The following is an 18338-nucleotide window of genomic DNA, read 5'->3' as shown; positions in this document are numbered from 1 at the left end:
TTCATTCCAAATACCCCCCAAGAGCAAATTTGGGGTGGGGCCGGCAAAGGGAGCCTGCCCCTACTGGGCCTGGGGAGTTGGCAGGTATGGGAGACTTGGGAACAGGAAGGGGCATTTGTTCCTTACTCTGTTTTTCCAAAGCTTTTTGCTTTTTCACTTCCTGGTGCTTGTTCCACAATTCTACCCCAGATGCAATGTAAGCAGGAGAGAAAGACAGAGAGAGTCAGAGGCTGGTCAGACAGACGAAATGGAAACCCCCCACCCGAGTTGATTCAGTCTCAGGCGCAGGATTACAAAGCAAGAGATAAAAAGAGATCTTCCTTTGGGGGGGGTTAAAAATCAAGAGAGCTAACGCCTTCCCCCCAACTCATGAACTAAAGACTCCAAATTCCTATCCTAACCTCAGTGTGGCAGTAAAAACCCTACAGGATGTTCGAGCTGGAAGAGCCTTTGATCAAGCTTGGTCACGTTGGCACGAGGAAACTGATCCCACAAAGGCTGGGGTACTTGCTCAAGACCCCGGAACTTAGGATCAGTTTAAACTTCCACCATGCCGTGCTCTCTCTGCCAAATGAGCTGGGCAACTGCAATTTTTAAAGATTCCAGATAAGACAGATGATCACCTCAAGCAGCCAAAGGGTTTGAGAAGCACGAGCACAAATCTGCTTGATTCAGTGGACTGGACAGAGGCCACCCATGCAGGCAGCAGACACCCCCCCGTGTTGCTAACAAAAACCCCAATCTACCCTCAGCATCAGTGCCTGCCCTAGGAAGAGACCCTTTCTGAGCCCGTCGTCTTGGAAAATGCTTCCGGCAGAGGTGACAGAGAACACCAAACAGTCAAGAATAGCATCTTAGGAAGGTTAAAGAAGAAAGAACATCGATCATAGCAATTCTTCTCCTGGAGGAACTTCAGAGTCGATTTCGTCCAATCTCCTCGTCTCCCAGATGAGGAGAGAGAGACCCAAGGGGGAAAGTGATTTGCCTAACGTCGCATTCCTAGCTGGGGGCAGAGACAGGACTAAAACTCCAGACGACCAGAACTGTAGGTTAGTCCTTTTTCTAGAACGTCACATCAGGCAGAAGAAAGGCAGGGTCGACTGCCACTAAGATAATATTCTGCTGGCCAGAGAAGTATAGCTCCCCTAAAAAGGAAACTGGCCCCTCATTACCATTTATGGGAGCATAAAGCCACTGCTAATGCTTGTGGCAAAGAGGCATCAGCTAGAAGCACACCACCCAGGGACCTAGAAGCAGAAAGAGAAAGACACAAGCTAGATGACTCAAGGTCAGGTAGAGAGTGAGTCAAACAGAGGTGACACCCAGAGAGCTCACTAAGGCACTGCCCTAGTGGGAATGGAGAAACACCCAATGTAAGCAAGCTCTTAATCAAGTCCAGGAAGGAAAGGTTTAAAGAAAAGCTGACTCAGAATTCTACACCTTGGGGTCTAGAACCCAGGGAAATGGGGTTTCTGGACATGCCCCAGAGGAGCAAATTCAAGGGCAGTGTAATGGCTGGTCGGGGAAACTTGGCTTGAGAGACCCAGAGGATCATAATTTTATAGCCCAAAGATGCATCCATAAACTTCCTTATAGCTTCCAGAAGCGCATGTGGCCTCTCCACTATGTGAAGAAATACAGATGCAAATAAAAAGGGACCAGGAGTACAGCTCAGACTCCCTGCACTAAACCTCACTGGGGCCCTCTAATCAAAACTTCCATCCTTCCTCTAAGATGTAGGCGGGGGCAGCTGGCAATGAAGCATAAGGGATAGAGAAGTATAAAGAAATACCATTAGAAATGGACACAAATCTATCTCCCTCTTCAGAAAGCAAAGCATGGGGAAGAGAAAGGATTCTGGATGAATTGAAAGGAGGGAGGGATATTTAAGAAGCCAGGACCCCTCCATCACACCAAACAAGCAATACATACCAATAGAGGCTACAAAATTCTCCTCCTTTAAACTTCTGGTGTCTAGCTCCTTGAGACCCTTTCCTGCAGCACTTGGTGCTCGAGGTCCCAGCTGGGGAACTCTTAGCTGTGCCATAGCCTTGGGGTCCCCCCGCCCAGCCAGGCCAGGATCCTTGCCAACTGGTGTATTTACACTCTCTGTTGGACTTCTCTTCCGCTTGTCTGGTTCTGAGGAAAAGATCAAATATAGGAAAAGGTCAGGGGCCGGCCCCGTGGCAGAGTGGTTAAGTTTGCATGCTCTGTTTCAGTGGCCCGGGGTTCACCAGTTTGGATCCTGGGCACGGAGCTACACATAGGTCATCAAGCCATGCTGTGGCAGCGTCCCACATGGAGGAACCAGAACGACTTACAACCAGGACATACAATTATGTACTGGGGCTTCGGGGAGGAAGAAAAAAAAGAGAGGAAAACTGGCAACAGATGTTAGCTCAGGGCCAATCTTAAAAAAAAAGAGGAAAAGGTCAAAAGAAATAGCGAGCGAGAATCAAGGTATGAAAATGAGGTGGGAGAAGTGGAAATACAGGAGGATGTGGAATGGAACAAGCGCAAGGAAAGAAAAGCTGACATCTTCTTTTGCATGACAGAAAAATCCCCAGTCCATATCAACATGCATTAAAAAGTGAAATCTCGAGGCCCGAGGGGAAGCGGGTTGGCACTGGAAACTTGTCAAGGTGACAAGCTTACTTTCTTTGGAGACAAGTGAGAGAGTTGTGGACGGCACACTGCCCAGCTGGTATGATCCCTACCTTTACTATAGTAGTGGGTCTGGGCGATCTCCAGAAGCCCAAAGATGCTGGCCATGCCACCCAGACCTGCGTGCGCATAGGACTGCTCCAGGCTGAGTACTGTGCACTTGAGCAGGTCTAACATCCCCTTGTACACCTTTCGACTGATCTCCTGCAACAATGACCCAGGGGTGAGAGTTGGCAAAGTTGCCCTTTGTGTCCAGGTCCCTCTTCCCAGTTGATTCCAACTCCCAACCCCAAACACTGACCACATCTGGGATGATGTCCTGCCGGGCATCGTCCTCTGACTGCACCGTGCGGTTCAGCTTGCTCAGCACGAAGACTCGCAGCTGCTCACTCTCCAGCAGCCGTCGCACCTTTTTCATGTTGAGCCAGCCAACGCCCTGGCCATCCAGCACGCTGTGCACCACCTCCTTCAGGAACTGCTGGTTCTCACTACGGGGTCCACACACCACTTCTGTGGTCATCAGCTTCTTTGCAGAGCATCCCCCCTTTCACCAGACTAGATGCTTGCCTCCAGGGGCAAAACACAAAGCCAAGTCTCCAACTGTCCAAGTGCACTGCAGCCCCCCCGCACCAGGCAGCCTGGTTTGCCTAAGCGCCCACTGCTGCTGCTGCACTCTCCCTGATGCCGTGAGCTTTACCGAGGCACGGGGACTGACTGAGCCAGAAGGAGAAGTGATAGCAAGAACTGATTTCATCTACTTCTCTCCCACTCTTGAGCATCCCTAAAGTTTGGTACAGGAATTGCTACTTCTATCAGAGAACTGTCAAAACAGCTCTGGCATTTATTACCTAGAATTGCTGGATCGACCTTGAGGTGATGGAGGCTCTCTTTTCACCGTCGGGCTGTGTTTAATGACAGAAGACTTCTGGTCCACTAAGGCCCTCCTGTTTCCTATAGCCAGGAAGGTAGGAATGAGAGACGTCACTATCGTAGTCCAACAGCCAGTGTCAGCACAGCCCTGAGTAGCCATGTCCCACACCTGTTCCCCAGAAGGGCTAGGTGAGGGTGGCACCAGGCCATCACATATAGGCAGAAACCAGCCATGGCAACGTGGAGGAAGTGGGGCTGGAGACTCAGGCCACTCTACATGCACCAGCAGCACGCCCCATGGGCAAGCATGGGCGTCACAGGGGACGGGCAAGGCAGGTCACTCGTGTGATGCCGCTTGCTCCATGAGGAGGATGGCCCTCAGGCAGGCACAGAAGATGCTAGGGAAAAAAGATCATGCACAGCTCACGGGCAGGACCCACCTTCACCACTCCCGGGGCCGGCTTCAGTAACAATCTCCATTAGAGTATTTAGCCCAAATACTGGGACACAAAATACACAATTAGTAGGTGCACCACGATACCACAACCCCGATACCCCTCAATGGAGCTGTAAGTCAGACAACGTGAGCATTCTCCCAAAGCTTAGTGCACATAACCTTGGCTCTCAGGCACCTCAGAGCTGGAAGCCAAGTGACCAGGAGACTACCAAGGCTCTAGGAAAGACCATCCCTAAGACTACGGCCTCTCCAAGCCAGGGGCGGGGAAAATGACACAAGGAGCCTTCAGGTACTAAACAGGCGCATGCACGAAAGAGGGACCACTGGTTGTCATGAAACATCTAGCACAGGGGTCCAGAGGGCCTGCGGGTGTGCAGAGGGAAGAGACCCATCTTGCAGATGCTGTCATGGGAAGGGGGGTGGGGTGTGAGGATGGGAGGTGGATGGGAGCGACAAGTGCAGCAGATGAAGTGAAGCGTCAGCATGCAATGACGGCGTCTCAACGGCTCTCCCCTTCACTGATCACGTGAAAGCCTGTGACGCCAACACCTTTCCATGCCCGACCTACCGAGCCGGAGGTGGATTCACTCTGAGTGCTAGCTAGTTCCCCACGCCACCAGGTATGATGTCCTTTTGCCCATCTCTCCCATGTTCCCATCCCCACCAAACATTTCTCAGGTTTCCGACATTTTTAATCATTGGGAAGAGAGGTCAGTTAAAAAATACATGGAGCTGCTTCTCACTGTGCTTTCTACTGTGATTAAATATTCCAGCACACTATCCAGAGAGAACAAACAAAAGTCAGAATAAATTCAGAAGAGCCCTTCAAACCGTCAGAGATCACAAGTGAAAATCAAATAATCTTAACTGCCCCTAGCAGCCAACCAATACGACCTGGCCCGCTCACGGCCCTATGGTTGACATGAAGCCAAGGAAAGGTTTCTTGACTCTACAAACCCTGCCAGGCTTTGCACAACCATCCCCTGGTGGGCCAGACCATCGGGATGGAGTTCGTCCTAGGGTCACACAGTGGGAACCTGGCAGATGACTGGTGGCAGCTGAGGATCCCTGTGTGAATTACGTAACTCTGATGAAGTTCCCCCAGAAGCAGCAGTAATCCCACAGTTGCCATTGTCCCGAATGATACATCAGGGCCTTCTCTTTAGCTACAAAGAGTTTCCATCTAAAACCCAGCAAGAGCCCATGATGTGCAGTGAAAGCCATGAGAAGCAAGATGAGGGACAACAGGCAGACCAAAGAATTCACCACACACGGGGCTCCAGACAAGCACCCAGAGCGCTGAGTACTCCCCGGAGAACCCCAGGAAGCAGCTGTGCTTGGCAAAAGGAGGGCAGGCGTTACCTTTCAGGCTGGGGAAGGGCGTGGCCTTCTCTCGGGCACCTTTGGTGGGCAGCGTGAGGTTTGAAAGACTGAAGCTTGTGCTGTGGTTCCGATACAGGCTGCCTATCAAGGGGAGAGTGAGAACAGTGAGTGAGGGGGAAACAAATCAAAGCATCATTCTCCAATGACTGTCATATCATCTTCACCTGTCTCCTTTCACACACAATCCCGGTGCCTCTGATCTACCTCACACAGGACAAAGTCTAACTCAGAGCAAATAAAGGGGCCACTGCCAGGATTGCTCAAAACCCGATAACCACCTTCTCTGACTACCTCCCATGACAATAGCCAAGTCTCATCTCCTAGGAACTCAGCATGAAAGCCGGCAAAATGTGCCTCTGGTCTGAAATTGGCACTGTCCCTCCCCGGCTTCTGAAAAACCCATGACCACAATTATCCCCTATGTTGACTTTCTCTGGGCCTTCGTCTGTCTTCAATCTTTAACTGACACTGCCCCTCATTTCTGGAAACACTGTCTATGCACAAAAGTCAGCCTCGTATAGATTTCAAAGCATGTTCACGAAAACGTCCTTCCCCAGGCAAAGAAGATATCAGACAGATACCCAAATCAAATTTGACCAGAATATCTCCACAAAATGTATGTACAAGTGTATGATTTTTAATATGACAATTTTTCAGTTGACCAGCTCTTACCTGAAACAGACTGAAACCTCCAGGTACAAAGACAATGACTAATCCTGTCCCTGTTCTTCACTGACCTCCTTGGAAAATACCTTACTCAGTGTCACCCAAACGACCTGAACCGGGACTTGATAATGCCAACCCAACCCAATATCGGCAGTTCTAAGCAGCATCGGCCGTGGCCAGGCCCTGCAGGAGAGAAACCGGGACAGAAGCATGAGGGAGCTGAAGGCACTTACTGGCGAAAGACATGATGCCCCCGAAGCCCTCAGTGCTGTTGTTGGAGACGGTGGAGGTGGGAGAGCTCGCTCGAGAGTCCGACTCTGCGTCTGAGTCGCTTGCCAGTTTCAAGCTGTTGGGCCGCAGCAGCTTTTGAGCCCTTGAATGCACAGTGGCACCTATGAGCCCCAGGCAGGGATACCTAACCTTGGGCGTGTGGGCCTGATGCTACACTGCCATCACCGCTCCCTTCCCACAATTCCTAAATGCCTGGATCAAAGTGCCACCCTCTGGGGATGGCAGGACCACGAGAGCATTCAGATTTGTCAGACTTTCTGATTAACCCTCGCCCGGGGTCCACTGGAGGAGATCCTTCAGTCACCCATCTAGAAGGAATCCCCAGGCTCTCACCGATTGCCATTGACATGTTGGCTGAATCGGGGAGTGTAACTTTCCCCCTGCTCATCATCATCTTCCTCAGGGGGAAAGCCATATTGGGGCTCGAAGTATGGATTGTCATAGGTTCGCCGGCGCACTGACCCCTCTCCAATTTCTGTCTGACGCCTGTCCACACTCGACTTGCCAATGCTGGGAGGCACGGTAGTGGGGGGCTTGGAGACGCCTACTGCTGTCTTATCATCCATCTTTGTTGAGTCAGCAGGTTCCTAAAGGCCATATCAAATAAAAAGTAGTCACCCGGTGCCCAGTGACGCCTTCCTGTATTCTCAGTTTGGCAGGGCCAAGCCAGGCCTGTCAGATTCCTATACTAAGGAATGTGTGAGAAAGGATCTCTGTGACATGCCTGTTCTCTGGTCCCAAAAACGATGCAAGGGGGATCTTAGCTAAATCCTGAACAAAGCCAGTGACCTCCTTCTGGGGTCAAAACTCTATCTCATAGGCCCTAAGCTATAGGACTAATGGAGAGGAAGACGGGAGATCGTGAAGAAAGCAGCAAATTAAATGAGCAGCCTCATCCCAGCTTTCCTAATAGAGGTGAGGCCCACAGCCCACGTAACAGTTCCCATTTACCCACCCCTCCAGCTCCTCACGTACAGAACTGGCTCCACGGATGATGGCGCTGGGGCTGCTGCCGGCGCTGGGGCTGGAGCTGGAGCGCAGCAGGGGGGTTTCCTGAGAGTGCTCGCTGTCTGGGCCAGGTTCCTCTGCTTCCTTCTGGGTCTGCAGCTCATCAATCTCGACCTCACTGGCATCCCCCAGTGCCGCGTGTGTCAGGGGATCCACGTCTGCCAAAACCCAAGGGAGGCAGGTACTGACCACACCATCCCGGAACCCCAAACCCTGCCCAGAGCTGGCCATTCTCCCCAAGTGCACTTACTAGGAGTGTCACCATTGATGTCACATTTCATCATTTCACTAACAAAGTCACCAAGGGAGGAGTAAGAAGAGCTTGAATCGTCATAATCCATACTATCACTGCCGCTGCAGAGTGAAGAGCATAAAAATAAAAATAAAACAGAAAGAAGGGGCAGGGTAAAGAATCAGCAACCAGCATTAGGAAAAACAAAAAGAGGAGAATTCTTAACTCAAGGCCAGGGAACAAGATAAAATAAGGAAATTAACATAAAACCATCAACCAAAATATAACTCAAGGCTTCAAAGACTGATGTCTAAATCCTCTGAGATTTTGTCATTGCACTAAATAAAGGCTAATGAGAGCCTCTTTACCTTAGAAAACTGATTTGCTGCCACAGGGACTGCTCACCTGTCATCAGTAGGGTCAGAGTCAGAGTCACGCTCCGGTGGCACGCTCAGCGCCTCGGCCAGCTGGGAATTGCTATCATACACTCGATAATGGATGGGCTGCAGCTGGTGAGCATACCACTTTGGCTTGTCACCAATCAGGGCTGGATCAAACATGTCTACCCGAGGAGAAAAAAGAACAGAGTTAGCAAGAAGGGAGAAAAAGCAAGCAAAACATAAAAGGTAGGAAAAAGTCTAAAGCAAAATAGGAATGGAAGGGACAGGCCAGTGACTAGAAAGAGAACCAGTGAAGGCAAGAGCCATCAGGAGCACAAAGGCAGAAGGTGGGGCGGAGCAGAGGGCGGGTGGACTCACTGTTGTGAATTCGCTGAAAGGCATAGTTGGTGGGGTTAAGGATCCATTCTCCAAAGTACTCCACAGCCTGAGTCCTGGCCAATTTCTCAGCAAAAGGAGTCTGCCGGGGACGTGAGGCTAGAAAGGAGCCAGCTTGAAAAGCTACCACAGGCCGAGGGAAGAGACGCAGGGTACGTGTGTGCATCTGAAAGCCCTGCAGCACGTTGGGGGAGTTGAAGAAACGGACCATGGCCACTCTGGGGAAGAAGGGGATGGTGAGATAAGCTGAGGTCCACCCCCCGCAGAGTACGGATTCCTACCCTCCAAAGTCTGAGACCACCTCCCCAAGTCATCACTGAACAGCTTCCAACCATCAAGGGGAGCGGTGTCTTAAAGAATGATCAATCTCCTTCTTCACTCAACTCAAGGCCTACAAGGCCTAAGAGCATGACGAACTATTTCTTCTCTTTGCTTTCACTAAGGTGACAGATATAACCAAATGGCACAGGGAAGGAGTCTGCTCCATGGTCAAAGAGCGAGCAGAGACCAATTTAAGGGCTGGTGATCGTCCAGTCTGCTTGGTCATACCTGGTTGCGACATCCACAGAATCCACATCATTGCCGTAGATGAGTGGGTTGAATTCAGTGGAAGGTGTGGACTGCAGGTCGTTAGAAGGCCTCCCCAAGAGAAGGGGGATTTCCTGGCCCTCATGGAATTTCTCCAGATTGAGGATGGGCTGGGTGTTGAGACTCATGCTGGCGAGGGCCTGCGGAACAAGAGACCCTCACAGAAGGCAAATTCCTGGGCGGCTAGCCAACCTCATCTCCTAGGAAAGAGGCTTTAGCTTTGAAATAAGAATCCAAATATTTTAACCTTTAGAAAATAATTGGAATTACGTAGATCTTCAGCTTAAGCCAAGCTGGCTCAAGGCAACTTGATTAGATCTGAAGTCCAAGGCAACAGTTTTCAAATTTTATTTTAGCCATAAAATCTTGTTTTTCAATTGGAATCTATGTGGAAATACAAACAACTGAAACATGTAAAATGAGAGCTTCTCTGAAGGACATAAGGAACCCGGAGCCTCACAGGATCAGCCCCTAAGAGGCTCCGTGGGGCAGTTTGAAAACCCCTGGTCTAAGACGAGCAGTGCAAATGTTAATGGGCATGGGATTCACCTGGGGATGTGGTTAAAATGCAGATTCTGATTCAGTATGTCTGGCGTGATTCCGCACTTTTAACAAGCCCAGGTGATGCTAACACTGCTGGTCAACGGACCACACTTTGAGAAGCAGGGGTAAGAATACAGGATAAATGAGCCCAAGGATTTTAGCTCCTCCAAACATTTAAAGTACAGTTCCACATATCAACCTCTCCATCTCATTAGTCGTACTAAAGGAACCATGAAGAATGAAAACACAGCAAAGGAGGACAGCTAGAGAACTTTCTGAACTTGGCAATCTTCACCAGCCTCTGCAGTAAGAAGATACCATATTATATCATCATTGATGAAGCAAGTGAGAGGGATGAGAGAAAACGACCCATTTAAACCCAAACAGCTATCATCTAGAGGCACTGCTAAGGAACCCAGACAACACAGAGATTCCTGAAGACCCTTCACATGAGAGCAGGGATTCCTGAAAAGAAATACAGAGCCATCGACCGGAGTCCTACGGAACCACACACAGCAGGGCAAAGGAATGGGGCCTCGTCGGTGTTACCTTCAGGTACTGTGTTCAGCATGCAGAAGAAGAAGAAAATCAATCAATGAAAAGTGCATTTAAAGGATTACTCAAAGAAAGGAATTTTTGAAGAAAGGGTTCTATAGGGACTTAGTGATCAATTCAAGAAGAAAAATAAAAGGAGCCAGATTGTCTAAGCCAGTAGCTCCCTCCCTACAAGACCGAGAGAACATGCCAAGCCATAAAGAATGGCAGACGCGACAAGAAACAGAAAGAGGAGGGCTGTTTGTACAGCATCATAAGCGCGACAGGGTGGGGGCGGGAGGGCCAACGATGAATGAGGACGAAGCTAAAAAGCCCTTTCCAAGATCCACCCCGCCACCCAGAAATGGAAGACACATCTTCCTAAGCCCACCCCGGGCTCAGAAAATCTACTCCACTGGGCTCTGAAAGGAAACTGGCCCTCAGAACAGCTGCCCGCCTACAGCCGTCCCCCAGCAGCCGCTGCTTCTCTTCCCTTTCCTCGTTCTTCACTTACCTGCTTTAAATGTTTCTTCAGCTCTAAGGATTCCGGTTCTGGCAGGACAGGCAGCACTTCTGCATTGGTGGGGGCAATCACCTGCAGCAGAAAAGAGATCAAAGGCATGACCTCAGAATTAACGGCTCAGGAGTTTCTCTTACATAAAGGGCAGTAACAAGAACAGGAAGTTGTATACACAATGTTATTAATTATGTGAATACACACATTATATATAGACATATAAGACGTACATATACATATGTGTACAATATACATACACACCTGAAAGGAAAAATACCTAAATGGTATTGGTGACTATCTCCAGATAATAGGATTATGGTTTTTATTTACTTCTTTATGCTTATCAGTATTTTCTAAAGTTTTACAATGAACACATACAAGGGCTTCCTACTGAAGTTTGAATGTACTCACGCTGCAGAAAGTTCATATACATTTTTTTTTTAAGTCTGCACTAAAAGAGTCTTACTAGAAACTATATTCCGAGAAAACCATCAGATGATCTACACCATACATAATGGTCCCACAACCACAACCACCCTACTGCTCTTGGAACATGCAAGGATGCACTTAGTTCTGGCAAAACTAAATCCTGTAATTCTTTGAGTCCTAACCAAGGGCCTATTTAGCCACTAAAGTAAAAGAAGCATTTAAAAAAAAGTTCTTTCAATGAGTCTCACGATAGACATCACCCACAAACTTAGGAGCTTCCTAGGATAATCTACAAAAACAGAACATAATCCTATTCCAGACCCTCCAATGCCTCAGCCAAGAAGCTCACCCTATTGCTGTCCAGATCCACTAGCCACACATCATCAGGCATTTTGAAGTCCAGTTTGTAGAGGAAGAAGCTGGCAGGGACCCCGATAATGTACGGGGTTGGAGCCAACAGCAGCTGTGGAAAGGACAAAGAAGATAAGAAACAAAAATAAAACCGGGGGCTGGCCTGGTGGCGTAGTGGTTAAGTCTGCACGCTCCACTTTGGCGGCCTGGGGTTCGCAGGTTCAAATCTCAGTTGTGGACCTAGCACCACTCAGCAAGCCACACTGTGGTGGCATCCCGCATAAAACAGAGGAAGATTGGCACAGATGTTAGCTCAGCGACAATCTTCCTCAAGCAAAAAGAGCAAGATTGGCAACAGATGTTAGCTAAGGGCCAATCTTCCTCGCCAAAAAAAGCCCTACTGTGATCACTTATCAAGTCAGGGTTTTTCTAGATAAGGAAACACAGGTCCACAATCCCTTTTCCAAAACTCTTGAGGGTAGACGTGTTTCAAAATTCAGAATTTTGCAGAGTTTAGAAAAGTAACAGTGCATATTCTGTATGTTATGTAACACCTGCAGGTAGTAGCCAGTAGACTACAATCATTAACATTAACTGTGATAAATAAAAACCATAAATAGCGTAAGTTTTGCCACCAGATCAGTTCAAGTCAGGCCAGACTATACTGACAAATAAGTTATGATAAGGGATTGAGGACCACTACTGATTTACAACTTCTTTGGGCACTGAGTCTCCTCCCTCAGAGCTGGACGGAGTTGTAAGAGGAAGGTGACAAAGCTGGAAGACACCTTGAGACTCACCTGTTCTGCCGATGCCATGCAGGTGGGCAGCAGTGGGATAACAGGAAACATATACTCCAAGGGGTATATCATTGCCACAAATGCCATCACAGACATGGAGAGTGCGTTGTAGTCTCGGGACTGTAGCACCACCTGCCACAAGCCATACCGTAAGGATCACTCAATAGCATAAATAAAGGTTAAGAGAAAACAGACTTGATGCTACCCTTTAATTTCTGTTTCACTGTGGCTACAGCTCTGGGAGTTTAATTTCCACCATTCTCACTGCCCCGTGCCTCATCCTATCTGCCACCTCCCAACCCAAGCACTGTAGTAACACTCCCTCGAATCACTCCCTTACCTTCCCAGTCCTTGTACCCCCAATTCCAGGACCACTCACTGGAACGGAACTATCGAGACTTCCAGAGAATTAGGTCAGCACAGTGAGGGGTAATTCAACTGAGTGGCAAGCTCTCTGAACATATCCCACATGATACCAGTCCCTTAATTCAACCCCCACCTACTGAGTACCTGCTGTACATCTGGTACTGTGTTATCTCCTGGAGATAAAATGATGAAAAGGATGTACTCCCCGTCCTCAAAGAGTTCACGGCCCAGCCTCTGCCACATTTCAAAGTCCTGTCCCCAGAAAAGTCTAGAAAGCTGGCCCTCTCACCTTGTGCTCTAACAGGATGCAGGTTAGCACCTGAAGACACGCGTCCACACCCAGAAGTTCCAAGGGAAGGTGCAGCGGGAAATCCACTAGGGTGAATCGAGAGGGGTCTGGAAGAGCAAAGGTCAGAGCTTGCTGGAGCTCCTGGGGCAGGACCTCAATGTCAACTCGCTTCTGCCCAGAGACGGGTACTGGGGAGCGCAGCAATCGATAGATCCAGGCCTCGATCTCTCGAAGGTCATGCAGAAGGGCACTTGACTTCTCCTCCACTAGCAGTGAGCCAGTAAAGATGCGCCACATGGTGTCTCTGAGGAGCAGACAGCAGGAAACAGACACGTAAGTACCAGGAGCTGATATCCACCTGCAACCCCATGTAACAGTAGAGGATATAATGACGACAATTAAAAAGCTCACCCTTTGGCCTCAGCTAGGACCAGAGGGGATACACAAGAGGAAGAACAAATATAAAAGGGATACATAGTAGGACTTACTGTCCTGCCTGCCATGAAATGTCAAATTCCCCAGCATCACTGCAAACACAGCTGCCGTAAGAGGTCTAAGCCTGCAGCAGTCTCCGCTTAGTGGGGACTAACACAATACACCTAAATGGGTCCAAAGGTCTCAGGCTTCAGGGGCAATTTCCTGTGCGCCTCGCAGACCAGTGTCACCCCATCCCTAAACGCTTCCCCTCTCTTCTGAGCCTCTGCAGAAAGCGTACCTTTGTATGCCTCGGGGGATGCCCAGTTTCTTGCCCAGCAGTCGCTCGCTGCAGCAGTCCACCAGACGTTTGAGGGTATACAGACACTCCCGGAAGGTGGAGAAGAAGGGGTAGTGGCTGAGCACACACAGGGATGTCAGAGTACTGTTGCGGGAACGGCTCCCCGCCTTGGCCCGGCGTTTGCCCCGAGGGGACTGGTTCACATCGGGGGTGGAGTCGGCACTGGGAGGCTGCAGGGAAGAACCACTCTCCGAGCTCTCGGTGCCAACCTCTTCTGAGGCACATGCGGCACGGGGTCCTTCCTTCCCCCGGGACCCTGCCCCACCATCCCCCTTTTCCTTAGGCATTCGCTTTTGGAAGGAGCGGTAGAAGTTAACGCAGATGCCATAACGCGTGACCCCAGTGTCCTTGTCAGTGAGGGTGAAGACAAAAGAGGTGTCGTCCCGCAGGCTCATGCGCCGCTGTCGCACACTCAGACAGCCCTCTGGCTGGCAGAAGAACACCACGTCCGGGGGCAGGGGGAACCCGGGGTGATCCTCCAGTGGGTATCGCCGCAGCAGTTCAGGAGTCTGGGCCACACTGTCGCTGCTCGGGTGCCTGACGAATATAAATGCAAAGTCAGCAGCCTGAAGGGACAGGAGGCTCTTTCAAATTTTAACCGCAGTCAAGAAATAAATCCCAAAAGGCAATTTTGGATAAAGTCACTGAACTGCAGGACCTCGGAAAACGTGAGTGTTGCTGGCCACACTTAGCTCGTAGGCTAAATGAAGTCTGCACTGTCATGAAGACACCCATCCCAAATGGAAGGGAAAATGGCAACCATAAAATGATCACTGGCACCTTCAGATGATTAGCACCTTTTAAGGCGTATTAGCTCATGAAAGAGTATTACTGAAAGAGTATACGGGGGTAGAGAAAGAGCACAATGTGCTTTTCCTTTTCACAAAATAAGGAAACTGGGGTATATAGAGTATATTTGCTCAAATCACAAAGATGCTAGTTAAGAGCAGAGTTTCGCTCTGCCTCTGTTCCTTCAGGCCAACACTCTCACTCCATCTGACAGTGTTGTTTTCACTACTGGCATCAAGGTTCCGATCAGGGTAAAATAACACTGGAAGAATGAGACACGCAAAGCAAGGTGGAGGTGGGGGAGGGGAATGATTACAGATCTTGTGGCTATCCCAGATGACAAGACAAGAATGAGTCTCTTGTTGGTTACCTGGCCCCCACGATCACTAGATAGTCCAGTAACCGAGGACAGAACTTCTTCTTTTGCACCATGGTTCCAGTTCATCAGTTCATCTCAGAGAAACTTCAAGGCACCAAGCAAGGAGTCAACGTTCCCAGGAGGAATTCTGATATTATCTGAAAATCTAAGCCTAAAAGGAAAAAAGCACTGATAAGATCCATTGCCGTGCTGAGGGACACATCTCTCTCAGCTTCATCCCATCCAAGGGCATAAGTCAGAAGGTCTTCCATTTTGGTACTAAAGATAGGAGAACCTGACACATTTCCCAGCCTGGAGCTGGGTCTGGGCTTATGAGCTCACAGAGTCAAATGTCAAGAATTAGGACAAATAATGGCTCACCTCCCCATCCCTACAAACCAGCTCGTTTCCAGCCTCATCCCTGGGGCTGTTTCGGAAAAACAGGCCCAATTAGTCTAAGCTGGACTCAGTCATTACGATAAAAAAAATTAAGTCACTTTCAGGACTGCTCCAGGGTGGAAGAGGCTCAAACCAGACTCTCTAATCAGCACTAATCTGCACTCCTAGCACTAGACGGAAACCTAATTCTTCTCTGTTCCAACATCCTGCATTCAGCTTGATGTGAAACTACAATATAGACTATATTTAACTGCACTCAGACAATAAAAACAGCTGGCTACTCTACCCCGTGCGATCTCCCATGAAGAATATCTATGCCCCAATTGCTTCATCTAAACCATTTTTCTCCCCTCTTCAAGCAAGAAAGGGGCCCACTGGCTAGTGCTACTGGCTCTGCCCTTGGTGCTGAATCACAGTCTTTCTCCTCTATTTTGGTCCCAGGTTGGAATCAGTAATACAATATACACAGATGAGGCCTTGTCCCTCTATATCTTACAGACATTAAGAATTAGATGCAGAAATAACAGGATTTCTGCAAGAACAGAGAGAGGTGCTCAGAAAAACTTCTAAACCATAGTCCAAAAATTAGGAAAAGCTTACGTGGTCTCAATTATACCTTATTTCCTGCTGGGTCTCCATACACTTCTCTAAATAAAATGTTTCACTCTACTACAAGGCTATTTCCAGTGTTTCGAAGATTCCACCTCTGTGCTCCACACATGGCCACACTAAGACCTTGTTCACTATACACACAGAGAGAATCTCGTTACACTACATACACACTCCACTCCCTTCTTTGCTGCTGCGTGCACTCCCATACACACAGACACACTCCCTGTATGTTTAAGGCCCTATTTGATTTAGATAATGAGCAGAAGTTCTTTTTTCTCCTCTACTTAATAATAAAAAAGACCTATTTACAACACCTCTCAAATCCTCAAAATACTGCCCCGTCCTTTCTTTTGCTCCCAGTAGAGGACCTGCAGGTAATAGGATTCAGTTTTGTCTCCATAGCGACTCTGGCTCCCAGCACTATTTATAGCACAGCCATAACCCCTCCCTGGCTTGGTGACCGCACAGTGCTAGCAGCTGCTACTCCAGAGTAGGCCAGAGCCCACCACAATTCATTCTCCTTGAATCTGGAGACAACTCTTCCACTGATAGCACCTGCTAATTACTTGGTTATCTTCTCCCCCATCTGTCTTTAGTTTGCACTTTGTCCTAATTCTGGATGTTGATCGGGATATCTCCCTTCCACACAACAAAACCAAGTTCCCAAGCAAGCCACATACTCATTTCTAGGCATCAGCCACAAAGTCCTTGGGTTCTGTCCACTGCTGTGGAGTCATGAGCATCCTGAAGAACATGGGGCACTGTTACAGAGCTGAGCTCAGTGCCTCCCAAGCAGAATGAGAAGGGGAGGGTAAGAGACAAATGAAACGGGAGATGGGTAAAAGCATAATTCATTCTATAAACAATTCTGTGGAAAATCCCCAAGGTGAGAGCCAAAGTATCTTAAAATAAAAAAGAATTCACAGGACCAGACCTCAAGGCTAAGCCTTGAAATCTGTTTACATTGAAAATCAGGAGCCCTTTCCTGCCAAAATTCCAAAGGTCACACCTGAAGCATCTTTTACTAATCTATTAGGCATCAGGCTCTACTCTTGGTGGGATCCCAGGCCCTCTCCACTGAGAATCATTTGATAAAACTCAAGTCATTATTCGGCTCTACGGTGCTTATCTCCCTCCAGAGCCACAAGGACACTGAGATCTTGTGACTGTTCTAGACACTAGTGATAGGATAGGTTTTTAGCCACAATGCATATCTCACCAACAGCCACTGCCTTCAGTTATTCAGATTGCAGAGATAACCACGGCTTTTCTTTCCGTTCTCTCTCCCTTCCCCTCCTCATGAAGACTAAGTCCTCTAACACCACCTATAACTCACACTCCGTCTTCACATCCACCCAGGCTCAGCCTCTGCCTCAACCATAGTTCCTAACGTGGAGCCCCTGGTTCCTAGCTCCTATATTCCAAAGGCATCAAGCTCAAAACGCATACCTATCTGTTCAAGTCCTACATCCCCATCCACGCCATCCAGACGCCGATTTAGAATCCACAGACCTTGAAGTTATCTATGTCTTTTCAGCCTACAAATGGCCACTTTCACCAGCCTTTGGGATTCGTCCCTCATTTTGGGCAGGATGTCATAGTAAAACCACAGGAACCGGAGAGCGATATGACATCTTTGCTGACGTGAGCATAACAGGAGGCTCTCTCTCCTCTCCCTCCCCAAGCAGTGACCTTGCAAGCGCATCAGCACAGACTGGTCCAGCGTGGGGAAAAGGGAGCAACGAGGCAGGCCATTGGCAGGGTTGGGGAAGAGGGAATGGCAGGCAAAGGAGAAAGAATTGAGAGATGCACGAGGATGAGGAGGGAAGTAGTTGCAGGAAAGATGAAACGGCGTGTCCCTTCTCCAACAAGTCAATTATGAAACACCCAGTAAAGAAATATTTTTTAAAGAACCAAACGTGGTTAGGGTTGTTAACCAAAAATAAGGCGTGCCAGCCCGCGCGCGCACACACACGCACACGCACATCCACGCGCGCGCGCCAGGTCTCGTCCGGGCTCGGGCCGGGACTGGACAGCTCTGCCCGCCCCCTCACCTGCTGGACAGTTCTCCCCCGCCCGGAACCAGCGCCGCGCGCCACCCCGGCAGGAAAGGAGCCCGGCCGCCGCGAGGTGCGCCCAGGCCTGCAACCCGCAAGCCCTCCGCGGCCCGGAGCGCCCCTCCTCCTAGTCCCGCCCCTTCCCCACGGCCCCCTCCCGCTCTCGAGCCTCCTCAGAGGCCCCTTCCCCCGGAGTCCCTGTTTCCTCTCACAGTCCTCCTAGGAACCTGGTCCCAAATGCCTGGACCTTCCTACCTCCCGAGCGCCGGGGGGCCGGCCAGGCCCGGCCGGACGTCCCCCCACAGCTGAGCGCCAGTCGCTCCCCGGCGCGGGCGCCGCTCCGAGCGCCCGCCAGTTCCGCGTCTGCACCGGGGGGGCGCGTACCACTCCGATCGGCGAGGGAGGGGGAGGCGGAGGGGGCGGGGGGCCGTACCATCCACCCCGGGGGGACAGGGCTGCACCAAGCCGAGCGCTGAAGGGTGGAGCCGACCTCGGGAGGAAGGCGGCTACGTACACACCTATCCGTGTGGGAGTGGGAACGCGATGGGGAGCGCTGGGCCGGCCCAGCGCCGCTGCGTGCCAAG

The 18338-nt window shown here is 49.8% G+C and overlaps 1 protein-coding gene across 50 annotated transcripts in view; it reads right to left on the bottom strand.

Moving 5' to 3' along the window:
• MADD (MAP kinase activating death domain) overlaps positions 1-18335 on the bottom strand; it is a 38169-nt gene extending 19834 nt beyond the window's left edge. For 8 of the 50 annotated variants that reach the window (XM_070565057.1, XM_070565078.1, XM_070565065.1 and 5 more), the window contains exons 1-19: positions 18010-18335; positions 14699-14858; positions 13480-14076; positions 12765-13068; positions 12110-12241; positions 11308-11421; positions 10527-10607; positions 8897-9075; positions 8330-8565; positions 7977-8133; positions 7590-7693; positions 7307-7497; positions 6794-6918; positions 6274-6413; positions 5354-5455; positions 3513-3615; positions 2966-3152; positions 2718-2868; positions 1933-2139 (exon numbers count right to left, since the gene is read on the bottom strand). In XM_070565057.1, coding sequence (XP_070421158.1) covers positions 1933-2139; positions 2718-2868; positions 2966-3152; positions 3513-3615; positions 5354-5455; positions 6274-6413; positions 6794-6918; positions 7307-7497; positions 7590-7693; positions 7977-8133; positions 8330-8565; positions 8897-9075; positions 10527-10607; positions 11308-11421; positions 12110-12241; positions 12765-13068; positions 13480-14076; positions 14699-14760 — 3172 coding nt within the window. In that variant the 5' untranslated portion in view covers positions 14761-14858; positions 18010-18335. Of the gene's footprint in view, positions 1-126; positions 181-1932; positions 2140-2717; positions 2869-2965; positions 3153-3512; positions 3616-3974; positions 4035-5353; positions 5456-6273; positions 6414-6664; positions 6919-7306; positions 7498-7589; positions 7694-7976; positions 8134-8329; positions 8566-8896; positions 9076-10526; positions 10608-11307; positions 11422-12109; positions 12242-12764; positions 13069-13479; positions 14077-14698; positions 14859-18009 lie in introns of all 50 variants that reach the window. The other 42 variants (XM_070565050.1, XM_070565075.1, XM_070565060.1 and 39 more) reach the window with 19 other exon arrangements.
• Between the last annotated feature and the right edge of the window lie 3 nt (positions 18336-18338).

Source organism: Equus przewalskii, chromosome 11 (assembly GCF_037783145.1).
Source record: "Equus przewalskii isolate Varuska chromosome 11, EquPr2, whole genome shotgun sequence".
NCBI classification, from domain to species: domain Eukaryota; kingdom Metazoa; phylum Chordata; class Mammalia; order Perissodactyla; family Equidae; genus Equus; species Equus przewalskii.
Note: the sequence above shows the minus strand (reverse complement) of the source record. Positions and strands in the feature narration are given on the sequence as shown.